Raw genomic sequence first — 16,316 nt, 5'->3', positions numbered from 1 at the left:
GCTGAGATAGCTCCGCTGTTAGCAATGCACATTTCAATTAAAGAACTGAAGACATCATTAGAAAATGAACAATATGAATAGTATCAAAGCAATCGGACTTACAGTTTTTAACAAGAAGTCGAAAATATCACTTTTTACCAAAAATTACAAAAATATTCACCAAAATAAATTAATTAGAGAATTGAAGATATCATCACAAAACGAACAAATCTGAGAGAGTTCCACATGTAGTACCTATATATGTAATATCAAAGCAATCGGACTTGCAGTTTTCAACAAGAAGTCGAAAATATCACTTTTTACCAACAAGCAGCCTGTCGGCTGAGATAGCTTTGCTGTTAGCAATGCACATGGCAATTAAAGAACAGAAGATATCATTAGAAAATGAACAAATCTGGGAGAGGTCCACATGTAGTACCTATATGTATAATATATCAAAGCAATTGGACTTGCGGTTTTCAACAAGAAGTCGAAAATATCACTTTTTACCAAAAATTACAAAAATATTCATCAAAATTAGAGAATTAAAGATATCATCATGAAATGAACAAATCTGAGAAAGGTCCACATGTAGTACCTATATATGTAATATCAAAGCAATTGGACTTGCGGTTTTCAACAAGAAGTCGAAAATATCACTTTTTACCAAAAATGACAAAAATATTCACCAAAATTAGAGAATTAAAGATATCATTACAAAATGAACAAATCTGAGAGAGGTCCACATGTAGTACCTATATATGTAATATCAAAGTAATTGCACTTGCGGTTTTTAACAAGAAGTCGAAAAAGTAAAACATTGACACGGACGACGACGACGACGGACAATCACTCATATGATAAGCTCCGCTCGACAAAGTCGACAGCGGAGCTAAAAACAGATGTGAACACAGTAACTGTATTATTTTAGATAAAATTGTTTTATAAACAATCCGTCACTATTTAGTTACATGTACTGTAAATGCATTAATTATTCACTGGGTTTTAATTTCGCTATTTTCGCTGAAAGTAAAATACACTAAATTAAATCTATGTGAATTTGTAAAATAACGACACAACTCATTGTTTCCTTGACAAATTCGTGAAATTAAAACACAGTGAATATGCTCAACATACTGTAGAATACTTCATTTTCGCTTGGAATTTATATTCGCTGAAGAGATGATTCCGTGAAAATAAAATCCAGCGAATATACTTTTTTTCCTATTTTTCCATTAAACTCATCAAAAATTAGTGAAAATAAATTCCAAGCAAAACGCCCCAAAAGCCTTTTCAGCGAAAATTAATTCCAGCGAAAATAAAGTACTCCACAGTAGTATTTTTTATTTCAGATCTTGTGGGTTTGTATTACAGCTAAACTTTGGACACAAGCATTCTCCGGAAATTGAAGAAATCTCAAAGCCATGGAAACAAGATGCCCTATTTAATTTGCATTTTATCATTTACATGATAGAATTTTATGCAAAATATCAACAATGTATATAAATTATCAGAATTCTCTTTAGTTGAAATTGGTTCCATCTTGAAACCATTAGATAACTTAATTTTGCTTAACCGGTCACTGGTAGCATAGTGGTTGTTGCATCAGACTCATGATCGGTAGACCCAAGTTCAAATCCTACCTCAGGCTGAACATCAAAAAGGTCGACCCTACCCTGGGTGAGTGTGCCTCAGACTCAATGGGAAGGCCATTCCACTGGTGGAGATTCATTCACTAACGAATGTGACTTAGGGGGAACCTTGGTTAAGGGTTGCAGGTGCTTGTGTTCGACCAAGCCTGGTTGATGCCAGGATAGCGCATTAAATTGCCATTTGATAGGAAGACAATTTTGCAATTTAAAAAACCTCAAATTGAGGGGAAGTAATTTTGGGGTGAAATATGTCATGAACGCTGAAATGAATTTGTTTATCATTATTAAAACTGCCATCCCCCTCTTAACCGTTTCACCACCAGTTCCCTCTTTTCATCATAAATTCACAAAATAGTCTCATATATAGTCTGCATTTTCTTTCAGAAGAATGGGACAATATTAACCAAATTTTTTGAGTAAAAACTGAAAATTGACTCAAATTTTATTGGTTCACTCCAATGTTAGAATTCATTTCCAGAAATATTGAAGAATATAAGAAAAAAGTACAGAAAAAATTGGACGAGAAGTGGTGGTGAAAAGGTTAACCATTGCAATATTCCTTTTCATGATCAGTTTATTTCAGGGTCAATGCAAATCACGTAGGTCACGAATGGAGAAGAATTAGTGGGACCTTTTCCTTAATAAGTGTCTGGATGTCTGAAAGGTTTTTCACACATTGTAGAGCAGCGGACACCTGACACGTACACATTGAACAGTTCACTCTTCACACCTAATGCATCAAGAATCGATCCACTAACCGAGAAATGATGGAAATGACGTGCGTATGCATCTAAATAATAATTAACTGAAACTGACCATCATATTTTTATGATTTTTTGATTCAGTTCGTTTAAGAAATGGCAAATGAATTACTTAAAAGTGAAAGAAAGAATTGGATTGTTGAATGACAGGATACATGACATCATGTCATGAATTATTCATGAGGTGATTCGGATGACAGAAAATAATCACACACACAAAAAAAAGATAAACTTCCTTAACTTCAAATTGTCAGGAATTTTGTAGTAGTGAAAATAATCAAAAACTGACGTTTGAAAATGATAGATTTGAGGAAATGGAAAGTTTTTGATGAAAAATGAAAGTACTAAATTTCTGTCAGAAAATCTTGGATCATATGTTATTTCTAGTTACCCTGGTACTATGTGTTGTGTTTGTTTTTAGAAGATAACCCCACACTATTGCCAAAAGTGACAACATTGTAGATAAGTCATACAATTTAGATAAAACACTGTCTGCTAATGATGTTTTTTCTTTTATTTTGGTCTATCCCTGGTAGCTTTCAGAAATTGATGTATTGATGTAAAACTACCACAGTCTGCGCACGGCAAGCATTTCAATGTTCATATTTGCAGAAATCAAAGTTTGGTGAGTTTCAAACTCAATAAAATGGGATTCTCTTAACATGGAAAAAATTTTGGGAAAATCTAGTTAGTGTGAACATTATTCATTACGTTGTAAACTTCTCTGGCAATGAGACTTCAGCGGCGTTAATACTTAGGAAATTAACGAGTATTGATCAAACCACAAAACAAAGCATGTGTTCTTGACCAATTTCAAATGATAACATTCCTCAGGAAATTAGACAAACCATTTCCTTCCTTGAAGTCGGTGCTGGATAAGTGTTTATATTTCAGTCATTATTTGCCACAATGTAAACACTGTAATACGTCCATAAATAAACTGTTACTACCCTTGTATAACTAAATAAATATAGCTATTGGTTTCAAAGTAATTCAATCATTTTGCTTTGACTAATGACCTATTTGTTGGTAAAAGTTGGATGAATTTCTTCATTATAGTTTTAGCTAGGATCTGTTACCGAGGGTCACCATTGTATATTTTGTTGAAAATTATAAAGAAAAAAATATCGAAAGTGTAAAGTGGTTTTGATGGAAAAGGTTTACATTTTATGCAAATTTGCATAAGCGAGATGTGATGACGGAATCAATGCAGCTAGGTTATGGAATGTGAGATACTGTGAGTTTTCTTAAGAGTGAGACATTCCATTAGAAATATAGGGGTTGTTGCTATGTGAAAGTGTTTAGTTTGTTGGTTGAAGAACAAGTACAAATAAGTTTTTTTTTGCTTTTTCCACTATTTGCACAAAAAATGCATCATTTTGAAGATTTTTATATTTTATTCTTTGTTAATTATGGACGAAATGGACACGACTTACTATGGGGTACATGGCTTCATCAAAAGTTTTGTGGATTTATTTCGTTCCCAAAAATACACAAAAGGAAGATATGTTCAAGTCGTAAACAAACAAATATTATAAATGCTTGAATCATCAAATTTTGTTTTAAAGTCTAACTAAATACCTCTGCTACACTGAGCACAACAAACATCTTTATATTGCTTCACTGGAATGGAATCTTACTTATACTAGCACCAAGCAAACACAATAGATTGACGTAGGTGAACTAGCGGCTACTAGAAGATATGATCAAACAATTACATTTTGTACACGTAGCATCTTTATTCAAGAAAATTTGCGTAACGTAAACAACATAAATACGAAAGTGAATTATTGAAAGTCATTACTTTTGTGACGGAATAGCAATCATTATAGCTATATTTGTAGAAAAGAGATTTTTATTTTAAAAAAGTTTTAAAAAATACATGATTCAGGAGAATCGATTCTAGCGTTTTTTGTTTCACAGTAGCGCTTCTACTTCAGTCTGAAAAATCAAACGTGCATAGACACCAAAATGACAGCTGAAGACGAGGTCTGAGCGACCTCAGATCAAAACACAGCTATTGTGTATTTCAATGTAAACAAAAAGAAGAAGAAAACTTGAGCAGTCAGCTTACCTTTATGTGTAACCCACACCATAACATGAAAAGCACAGTGAAGTAAAGTAATGGGGCAAAGCATAAAATCCCGTCCAATTCCATTATTAAGTTCACATTGTCATTGTGGACTATTTCAAAAGGTTTTGCCATAGTCCATATACACACATGTGCTATTGCACGGTGCTTACGCTTGAAGTGTCGATTTGTATGAAACCTCAAACTTCAATGGAATGGTCTACTTGTCATAAAGGGAGGGGCAGGTAACCAGTGAGGGGCAAGAGAAGATTCTTACAACCACAGGATGTGGAAGACACTATTTATCACGGGTAGTCGACAGGAAAAAAGTGTAAACACATTTTTTTAGCTGATGATATCTTTGAGTTGACTTACTGTAAATTTAAAAAAAAAATAATAATATTGCTTACAGATTGAGAAAAAAAGTTTCCAGCATTTTTGGTCAATGTTTTGATTTGAATAGTCATTTTATTATAAATGACCTATGACCTGTGATTTAACCTTTAACCCCAATGTCTCTTACCTTCTGCATCAGTAGAGCTTGTACAACCTGATTAGCAACCTACAATAGAAATAAAAAATACATTTACTATAAAATAAGATGGCATTATGCACTGTGACTGGGGGGTAACACTTCCTTAAGTTCCCTCACCCATAACTCAAATCCTAACCCTGCCCCTCCCCCATTTAATTGTATATGGCCATCTTCTGGACACATAGTTATTTGGAGGGGCATATTTCAAGGACATGAAGGGGTGTTAACGTTGACCTGCCTTATCCAGTTCTTTCTGCATGGTCTTCTTTGTATGAAGGACCTATATACAAAACGAACAATTTTGGTCGTCCTTCAAGCAAGTTTTCATTGTGCTACATTTGCTCTATGAGAAACACAACTACAATAGAAATGGACATAACACAAATTTCAATTATTGTATGCTGTGTCATTAAAAAAAGATTTACTTTGAACATAGACCCACTTGTGTTATTTACAAAAGCACACACATGTATGCGACTAAATATAGCAAATACAATATTCCACTTTTCAAGGTATCAATTACTGCAACTATTTTCACTATTTCTTTGGAACATTAATCTAAACAATATTTTAATTGGCTTTATATACCAGACCAAATTAACAAAACTTGTCTTCCTCATGGCCAGGTACCCCATGAAGACAGCAGTGTAGATTTCAATGAATTCCTGTATAATTAATATTAATCTGAAATCATAATTGTTCCAGCGATAGGATTGGTGCAACATTGTGCAAATTTTTTTCATTAATCTTACGTAAACATTAATTGTAGATTGATATGTTCATCAACAAATGATTGCAATTTATTTTTCGGTTGATGCAGTTAAAACCAGTAATCTCTCCAGACACTGAATAGATGATTATATCGTCTTTGTGTCTCAATTCACGGTCTATTAAACATTGTAACAGTTAGTAAGGAGGCTGAATTAATAACATTAGTCTTCTTGCTAAAACAACAAAGGTCAGAAAGATCTTGTTTCGACTTCTAAAAATCAGGTAGATTCAATCCAGGGACATAAACAAAAATATTTATGTTTCTCACACTTGTCTCAAAATACTATTTGAAATAATTGGGGTGGGGTGGGGGTTGAATCAATAAAGTTTAAAATTGTATACAGTAGTATATTCTTCACATCCACTATATTTGTTAGAAAAAAAATGCCATTCACTGGACAAGCTAACAATGGCGGAGCACAGTTTATAATGCCTTTTTTTATGAAAAAAAAATTAATTTAATCAATGCAAAGTATTTTGAAGGATACATTTACATATGAAAAAACACTCAATGATTTTTGGCCTAACTAAAGATTTGAATTATGAAACAAACATGCCGCCCACATGTATATATACGAGCTGACTAGTTAGACTGTATTTGCTGCCAGGATTTTGAGGATGTTGAATGTCATTGATTTCAGACTTACTAGTAGTGTGCATACAAATATATTCAATATACTGTGTGGACTAAACAACAGCTGAACATCCAGGGTATATATGGATACCGTAATCATCCATGCATGAATCACCCTCTTTCCCAGACTGCTCGGTCCACATAAGGCTGAAACCCGGGCTATTATCAGTGCAATGAAGACCAACACAGATAAGTGTAAGAATTTAAGAAATGGCCATTCCTACCTGATCGAGGCAAGTACCTGAACGGAAATGTCCTAGCACCAAAGAAAGCTAATCTACAAAGCACTTCCTCTTCACCTGAGTGTATTCTGTTTAAAGTACCTCACATAACTGAACCAAATCAGGCGAGGAATTCAAGTCACTGATGTCCCCATCCACTGATACCCCCACACCTTTTAACGAGCTAGAGCAAACCTAAAATTCCTCATAATATTATAAAACATACTCTCCTTTTATTATTTCTTATCTCCTGAAAACCTCCTACTTTCTCAATACCTATGGTTTAACCCAGACTATTCTACATAGACAAGGACTAACAGATTCATGTTACAGGGATGTCAAGTAGGGACAGGACACAAAAGAGCAAATATTTAAAAAGCTTTTCGGTTGACTAATGTTGGAGATGTCTATTTCGGCTTGAGTGACGCAGAGCAAAAGGTGTTTATTATTCCTGTTTTGTTCAGTTTTAACTTGAGCTAGTTAGAATTACTATTTTGAGAAGTGGGAACAATGTTACATTTTTGTTAAATTTCTTTGTTGTTCTATTGACAGCACGATGTCTTGTCACTAACTATTAAAAGTGACTTACTTGATTAAAATCAAGATGCTAGTTCTGATTGTGAGTGTTTTTTTATTCAATTATCAGACAAAGTACATGATTGTGAGAAAGGTTAGCGGTTCATGAAACACCAAATAATAGTGAATGTACAAAACACAAGATTGTGATGCATTCCCTAACCTTTTGACCACCAGACTTTCTCAATCAAACGTTTCTGTAGTTTTAACTTATAATCTTCAATATTTCTGGAAATTAACCCGAATTTTGGAACAAACAGACAAAATTTGAGTAAATTTTCAGTTTTTACTCAAAAAATTGGGTATTTTTGTTTAATCTTTTAAAAAAAAAATGCAGACTATAAAGAGGACTATTTTGTGAATTAAAAATGAAGGGAACTGATGGTGAAAAGGTTACTTCCCATGAACACAACCAAGTTTCACATAACCTCTCAAATTACTGCAACTTTATCCACTTTTTAACTTCAACTTTATAAAGCACAAACTCTAGTAACTAATAATTTGTTTGGTAATTATATCCTATGGCATGACTAGGATTACAGTGTAGGGCAGAAAGGTGTGATTTTAAATTTGTTTGGCAGTTATATCCCATGGCATGACTTGGATTACAGTGTAGGGCAGAAAGGTGTGATTTTAAATTTGTTTGGTAATTATATCCTATGGCATGACTTGGATTACAGTGTAGGGCAGAAAGGTGTGATTTTAAATTTGTTTGGTAATTATATCCCATGGCATGACTTGGATTACAGTGTAGGGCAGAAAGGTGTGATTTTAAATTTGTTTGGTAATTATATCCCATGGCATGACTTGGATTACAGTGTAGGGCAGAAAGGTGTGATTTTAAATTTGTTTGGCAGTTATATCCCATGGCATGACTTGGATTACAGTGTAGGGCAGAAAGGTGTGATTTTAAATTTGTTTGGTAATTATATCCCATGGCATGACTTGGATTACAGTGTAGGGCAGAAAGGTGTGATTTTAAATTTGTTTGGCAGTTATATCCCATGGCATGACTTGGATTACAGTGTAGGGCAGAAAGGTGTGATTTTAAATTTGTTTGGTAATTATATCCCATGGCATGACTTGGATTACAGTGTAGGGCAGAAAGGTGTGATTTTAAATTTGTTTGGCAGTTATATCCCATGGCATGACTTGGATTACAGTGTAGGGCAGAAAGGTGTGATTTTAAATTTGTTTGGTAATTATATCCCATGGCATGACTTGGATTACAGTGTAGGGCAGAAAGGTGTGATTTTAAATTTGTTTGGTAATTATATCCCATGGCATGACTTGGATTACAGTGTAGGGCAGAAAGGTGTGATTTTAAATTTGTTTGGCAGTTATATCCCATGGCATGACTTGGATTACAGTGTAGGGCAGAAAGGTGTGATTTTAAATTTGTTTGGTAATTATATCCCATGGCATGACTTGGATTACAGTGTAGGGCAGAAAGGTGTGATTTTAAATTTGTTTGGCAGTTATTACTATGCAATTTTGGATTTGGTAAAGATCAGAAAGCTGGGGTCGTTATCAAATTTTTTATTAACATACATTTTCATAAATCATAATGGATATTAGAGTTCAAATTCACCAATCCATAAATGGTATTGAGATATCGTTATTGCTTTTGGTTAATATCAAAGAGTCAGTTCAATATTCCCCAATCAGAGAAGTGTCTTATTTTAAATAAGCGGACGATCACAGTTGCCAGGCCACATGAAGACATGCTTGCATTATGGACATATACAATGTTTGATTTTTGAGCCAATTACGAATAATTATTTGAATTTTAATGAAACCTAGCGAACAACATTTACAATATTTTATGAATACATTTAAAAACAAAGCCCCAGCTTTGTGACCTTCACTATACTGTTATATTTATGTTAAAAAACCTCAAGATTTGAAAATATCAGCCATCAACTTGTTGGCAGTCTTCAACATTTTGGATTATGTTATTACAGTTTCAACTATGACACGAGTGTAACAGGTGTACATAGACATTAAAAGGAAATGGTCGCATTAAAATATTTTAAGATACTCCAATGTTTACAATTAAATCTAATAAAAAAGTTTCTATAAAAAGAATGAGAGGTTGAAACTGAAACTCCCATGATGCAATTCAATTACTGATTCATTCCTAGGGAACAATGGTTCCACATTGAAACCATGATGTCATGGTTACTTTGTATTTGACTGCATTGTTTGAAATGTGTTTCAAATCAGTCTGGAACAGTGACTCAGCTTTCACTCGGAGAGTTCCCCTATTTCTAATTTTTAATAGCATGGGAGCGGGGGGGGGGGGGGGGGCAGCACTATTACACTGACGATGACAGAATTTACATCGAGGCACATAAATGCCCCTGTACTTTCCCGGATGAAATTTCAATGGAAAAAAAAATATTCCAAAGTGCAGACAATAGGAACAGACTTGAGGTACATTTGTAGGACGATATAGAAAGATAGTTGACAATATATGCAGCATTAAATAATATATTGAAATCAATTAAAAAATTAAAACAGTCTATTGGCTAATATAGCAAAGTTCATTGAGACTTAAGAATCCACAAAATTGAAATTAATGGTACTAAAAAAATTAATTACTAACAATTAACTGGAAATAAAATTATTATTGAAACAAGGAATACATTTGATTGTACATCTATGGTTTGTGGTCTGGTAGGCATACTGGAACACCTATGTACCAAGTTTTGTTTAAATCTGTTTCATGACATAACTGAGTAACAGCTGAAAACTAGCCAATTAATGTAAATTAGGCAATTAATATGTATAGATGTCAATGCGAAACTAATGACATATGTGGTTTACCCTGGAACACCTTAGTGGGTGCCAAGTTTCATTAAAATCTATGGAGCATTTTTTGAGATGTAAGTGAAAAGTTGATGATTGCCTAATTATGCACAAATTTTTACTAAAAATAATCTTGAAGTTTGAAGACTTCATGCATGTTGAGAAAATCACAATATTTTTGTCTCAAGTGAATCTGTAAATGTTCCTGAGGGCACTGTGTAAGAAAAAATCAGTAACTTCAGAGTAAAAACAAAAGTATTCGGAACATCACCTAATGAGGGCACACTTACCTCATCAAGGCATCGTTCATACTGATCTCTTTGGGTCTCATTCTCTAGCACCAGTGACGAGTTTTCATTTTCTAAGGCACGTAATCTTTCAAGCAACAAAGACTTCTCTTTTCGATTCTCTTCATGATTCAACTGCGAGGATAACAAAAGAAAAATAAATTTTTGTTACAAAACTTGATAGAGTTGATAGAGGCAAAATTTTCAAGGCCAAAATTGATGTTGCCATGGCAATATATAAATAACATAAGAAATATCTAATTAAGGTCACCAAGGTAAACTTATCAAGCATCCAGATAACTATTTTTGTAACTGTATAGTTCTAACTTTTCATGTATAACATTCAAAATCATTTTAACCAATAGCATCACAGCAGTTCATTTCTAAACTCAGATGAGAATCTTATTCTTGGGCGGAGCTACATCACAAAAAGTTCTATGTTGCTAAGACGCACACCACTGCAGAAATATATCTGGGCTCTGGCAAGCTGCTGAAGAAAACAGCACAACTCAACTATGAGACAAACCCCCAATTTAGTTAAATTAATGCATGTTGCACATGAAGGTGTAATCTTGTTACACTGTTCAGGAGTTTTAAGAGTTGTTTTCACCGGTTGTGGTTGACAAACAGTAAAAATGCACTCCAGAGAATTGTCTACTGCCAATAATTGTTGGCCCAAATTTCAACTTGAGCCATTCACTAAAATACAAAACCATAGAGGGCAGTATACAAAAATTGTGTGCATTCCTAAAACAGCGCCCTCTACAGTTTCCAGGAGTGTTCAGAGTTGTCAACATAACAAATAATTCTAATTCAGGATGACATATATAATATCAAATTACCAATAGATATTGAATAAAATGTTTCAAAAATATGATTACTGTAAAAATGAGTTGGCTTTCTAAGGGTTAATACAATTGAGTCTGCTTCGTTTGAAGACTTTACTGGGTGTTCAACAAATAAAAATATATAAAATATTCTGAGCATATTTTTTTTTCTCCACTGCCATTAATTTTCAAATGCCGCTAGCACTTGGACTGCGCATTGAAATAATTTGTATACTTACAAGACAAATCATATTGTTCTCAGTTAATCATGTAAGCTCTAACAATCCACCTAGAGCGATCAGAGAAGGCATAATCCAATACCAGCTATGTTACATATACGTTTCCCCTCAAGTCGTTTCCCATTATGCGATTTATTCGCTTGTTAGATTAAAAAAAGTTATTTTACCACTATTATTTTGTTCGTCATATCACTCTTTAATTTATTCTATTTTTAGATTTATTCACACATGTCACGTTTTGTATCAAAAGCTGCTAAGGTTGGTTGAGGATATTTTTGAAATAAGGTTCAGATCAAATTAAACCTTTGTTCTAACGAGTAAATAAAGTTTTGCTGAATAATTAATTAATTAATTGAATAATTTTGAGCTTAATTTTATTTTAAAATGATCATTACTTTGATTTGCATACCGTCAGAAAAATGTAACTCATGAATATTAAAATCTGATTCTGAAACCTCTGTCGACTTTGGTATTTATCTTTTTGAAGATGCCATAATTTACATTTCCATTTCGTTGTTCATTTTTGGACAAATGGACATAATTTCCCATTGGCTGAAGGTTTTGATGAAAATTTTGAAAGATTTTAGGAAAAGTAAAAAAAAGTTTACTTAGCCATTCAACCTGAATGAAAAGATTATTTGCAGTAAACTTTTTTTTTAATTTTAAATCACTCATACTTTTTGTCACACATGCAGGTCCAAAAATCTACAATATACACGAATAGGTCACTAAATTTGACTCGCTTCCATGGAAACTGTACTTTTATAATATCCTTGCAGTGCTAAAATTCAAAACGGCGGCCATTGATGAAAACTGTCATATTTGAAAGATTGTTGACTTACAATTTGTTCTGGCAATTTAAAAATCTACTGTTTAATTTATTTATAACTTGCAAAATCAGGAATCATTCAATGACATTTTGCATTACATATTACTACTCAATGGGAATTAATTACTGCTTGTTTGTTGTTCATTAATTGTCATTAATTGAAGGTGTATTGTCTAATATTAATTAATATAAACACTCAAAATATTTAATATGTGGGCAATATGACAACATGTATTTATATATAGCCTTGCTCTGCATTTACAAATAACTGTGTAGATTCAATTTCATTCGTTTTATCAATCTTTTTTAATCTTTGCCTATTTATAGAAAAATGTATATTTGTGTTTATTCATATCCTATTTATTTGACAGTAAATTTCTCAGAACAATCATTTTCAGAATTATCTGTTTTCTACGTATTTCCAAGAATGATGATGCATTTTTTATGCACATACTCCTACAGGAAACTACTGTACTCAGTCCCATTACTTGCAGTACACCTTCAAATGAGTTAAAAATTGATATAACAATTATTCTGCCACTGTCAGTCATACACTGTATATTGTATATTGTATACTGTTGATAATTTAAAGCGATTTGGGTCATATTATTTCACTACGTGTCTGTTTCTACTTCAACACCAGGCCATGTCTGACTGTTGAGAACCTTTCCTGACACATTTACATGGGAGATCAGGGGAGCAGCAAAAATGAATGACATATACCACTCAAGCTAATATCTAATATAATTTGACTGACATTTTTATACAGTTGTGAATTCTCATCCATTAAATCGAAAACGACTCAAAAAGTGAAGAAAATCCTGAAATATTGGATGATTTAAGTGGGTAAATACTGATTACTTTGATTAAGTTCTTCAGAATTTCATAATACAGTATTGTATGTTCATTTCAACAGGAATCAACCATTCATGAAGTAAGGAGTCAAGGTATGCAATCATAGGAGGGGAATCCCAGGTTCCAAGATTCATCGAACATTTAACACAAACATGCTTTCAAAATATAAAACTGTATGATTGTTGAGTTTCCACAGAACTTATTCATGCACTTATTTTTTTTTATTTACCAATTAATCAAAAATAGTTGCAAGACGTTGCAAGAAAACAGATGTTAAATGAAAATTATTTTTATTTAGAAACACAAAACTCTTCATGAATGAGGTGACACTGTAAGTGAAAAATCCATTATGCCCGGGAAAGGATTTTAATATCTTAGAGTGTATTTAGCTGCTAAAAATTATCTCCGGGGAAGGATAGGATTGAAATTAATGTGTAGGAATTAGAATGCAAAGGTGTGCGCCATGTGAGGATTAGTATATCCCGGCAAACATCAAAGAAGAAAGTTGAGAAAATGACGAGTCAGGGAAGGGGGAAAAAAAAGGTTGACCTTGCTGGAGGATAAGAGATGAACTTTCATAGATTCAAAATTTTTTAATTTAAAATTAACCTCCATCAATTTAGTACAACGAATCGATTGTAAGTTCATTTCATTTACATTTAACGTTTCTTGTTGAGCACAAAATTCATTGAATTATTTCGATCAAGTGAGTTTTTTTGTTACATGTTTTGCAGCTACTAGCTAAGTTTTACGGTTTTTAAAATGATTGCTGTACGTTTGCCTGATATGATTTGTTGGACAGCACTCAACAACAAAAAAGTAGTAATAAATGTAAACACATTAATAGGATGACTCAGATGAGAAGCTTTAAACTGAAATTGGAAAAAAAAAAATTAAACAAGACACCCTGCTACATTAGTTATCATATTGTGTGTTTGGGACTAGATTGTGGGTTGTGTGGCAATCTTCCAATCATATTTGCATTAGAGTACATGGAACTTCACTACAACATTCCCTCATAGTCATATAAACACTGTGTGTACATGTAAAACTAAAAGTAACATGATTCTGACAATTACTGATGAATGCCAGTGAAATCTGTCAGTCATAAAATTCACTAATTCAGTTTATAGTGACTGTAGCCATTAGTTCTGATGGTGCAAATTTACAGGAGAAGAAATTCAAACAAATAACACCAAAGTGACAGGAAAACATTAAAATAAACAGAAAATTGAGTGATTTATAAAAGACATAAACTATAAGGGTTCCATCATAGCATCTTGTAATTTGTTAAATTTAGCCTAATTTCAATGCTTTACTCCTAAATGTGAACACTATGTCATAAATTCAACTCATAGAAGGGCATTAAGATGAAACAAAGTAACACTTCAATGGAACTATTAATGTAAACAAAAAATATAAGTGACAAGGCCATGACCTAAGGCAATACGGCCACAATAATTTAGTTTCTTGTTTAACATTTCTGAAATTTAGTTTTCCAAGAATGATGATAAAATGGATGGCTTTTTGATACAATGTATGGCGCAAAATAAATAATGGGACCAACAGCGTACCCTTCTTACAGCACCATCCAAAATATGTCATGCATACAAATGGTTAATTCTTTGAAGGATCCAAATTTTTTCCTGCCAATGTGTCAGTCAGTTTATTTTGTATAAGGTGACGAAAGTTAACGTTCAAAGTATTAAATGCATGCATGATTGATGATGCACTTTTGACTGAAATGAAATAAAAATAAAAAATATTAAAACGTCAAAACTCAACAGCAATTAAAGTGATGGATGATGAGCATTTTAAAAAATCAACAGAAGATCAGAAGAACTTTGAACTTGAAAAAATACAATGTTTGTTGGAAGCTTACAATTGCACGATTCTCAAACATGGTTTGGTTTGACCATGAACAAGGTTTGAAATTGTTGTTTTCATTCGCTGGAGATGCACGTAACGGTCAGTAAATTGATAACTGAATCTCATTAAATGGTTGCTTTTGGGTGGTGTCATTTAAAATCCCTAAACCCTAATCTTGCCAGTCTCACGTACTTTTATATTGACTTGACCAGATAAGAGTTGCTTGTATGTTAAATTTCTTCATTTGTTTTCAGCTGTTTACTCACATCAATTTTGTTTCATACAGAATTTGAAATGTCTTTCCCAAGATTTCTGCTTACATGAAACGCAGGGAATACAGTTCTCAAATTTTTCACTCCCCCCACATTTCACTCTGCTAAACCCTTATTTTTCTGATTATTTTTTCTCTTCAACCCCCGTATTTTTCATGGCCCATCCCTTATTATTCATTCCACTTTTCTGGAAATTGGTCCTCTAGTGTTCAAAAGTAAGGTTTCTTTTGATTTAGTAGTACTCTGCAAACAATCACTGCCTTCATTCATTTATTAGAATGATTAAATTGCCATTAGTGAGAAAAAATGTAAATAACATGGAGCATTTAATCATTAATAATAAAACATTAGTAACTTTCACATAGACTGGTCATTTAAATCTGCTTTCCATAAAGCATATGAACAAAATCGCAATTACTTGACAATTTAGTCTTTGGGTGTAATTTACCCAATATTCATTCTACACACCATTAGCTTAATTTAACAAAAAAACCGTGGTCGGTGTTTCTTCTGAAGCCAGCAGGATATTGCGAAAACCAACCGTGAACTTATTGATCAGTATTGCTTAGTTCAATTAGATGAGTTCTTCAATCGGTACTTACAGCCTCGTTTAGGCTACTTTAGCAAATATTTTGAATTTTAAGTCTCCAAGCAATACTCACAGAGGTCAGATTTGGTTAGGTGCAATAATAATGATAATAAAACTGAGACCGTGGCGTTACAGCAATAGGATCGTGATTAAACTGAACAGTATGTTTGTTAGTTTAGTTTTTGCTAGTGTAATAATAAAAATAGCCATAGCCGAAGAACTATCAAAGTTTTGCATCCAACATAAATTTCAGAGAATGCAGATATTCATATATCAGTAAAGCGTGATAAATATCAACTATTATAACAGTTTAACTCTGATGAAGATATATCTACTCATCAGCGTGTGCGTGCTCATACATGTGCACATTACCAAAATGTGTCTGCTTTCAATTAGTTTTTGACGAATCACACATAGTAAATTGGTACTGTATCTAGCTTGATTATATTATGTTTATTGTGCAAGTATTTGCCTAAAATAGTGATGAAACAGTATTAGTCTGAAACTAGCTGGAATGAAATGCGATAATAGCGAGGAG

General features: G+C 33.1%; 1 protein-coding gene across 1 annotated transcript in view; it reads right to left on the bottom strand.

The window, feature by feature from the left end:
* The window catches only part of LOC100372012 (uncharacterized), a 100,514-nt gene that overhangs the window by 23,313 nt on the left and 60,885 nt on the right, over positions 1-16,316 (bottom strand). Inside the window, exons 6-7 of the mRNA XM_085496143.1 lie at positions 10,302-10,433; positions 4,987-5,025 (exon numbers count right to left, since the gene is read on the bottom strand). Coding sequence (XP_085352269.1) covers positions 4,987-5,025; positions 10,302-10,433 — 171 coding nt within the window. The remainder of the gene's footprint in view (positions 1-4,986; positions 5,026-10,301; positions 10,434-16,316) is intronic.

This window comes from Saccoglossus kowalevskii, chromosome 22 (assembly GCF_978046115.1).
Source record: "Saccoglossus kowalevskii chromosome 22, keSacKowa6.1, whole genome shotgun sequence".
Classification (NCBI taxonomy): domain Eukaryota; kingdom Metazoa; phylum Hemichordata; class Enteropneusta; family Harrimaniidae; genus Saccoglossus; species Saccoglossus kowalevskii.
Note: the sequence above shows the minus strand (reverse complement) of the source record. Positions and strands in the feature narration are given on the sequence as shown.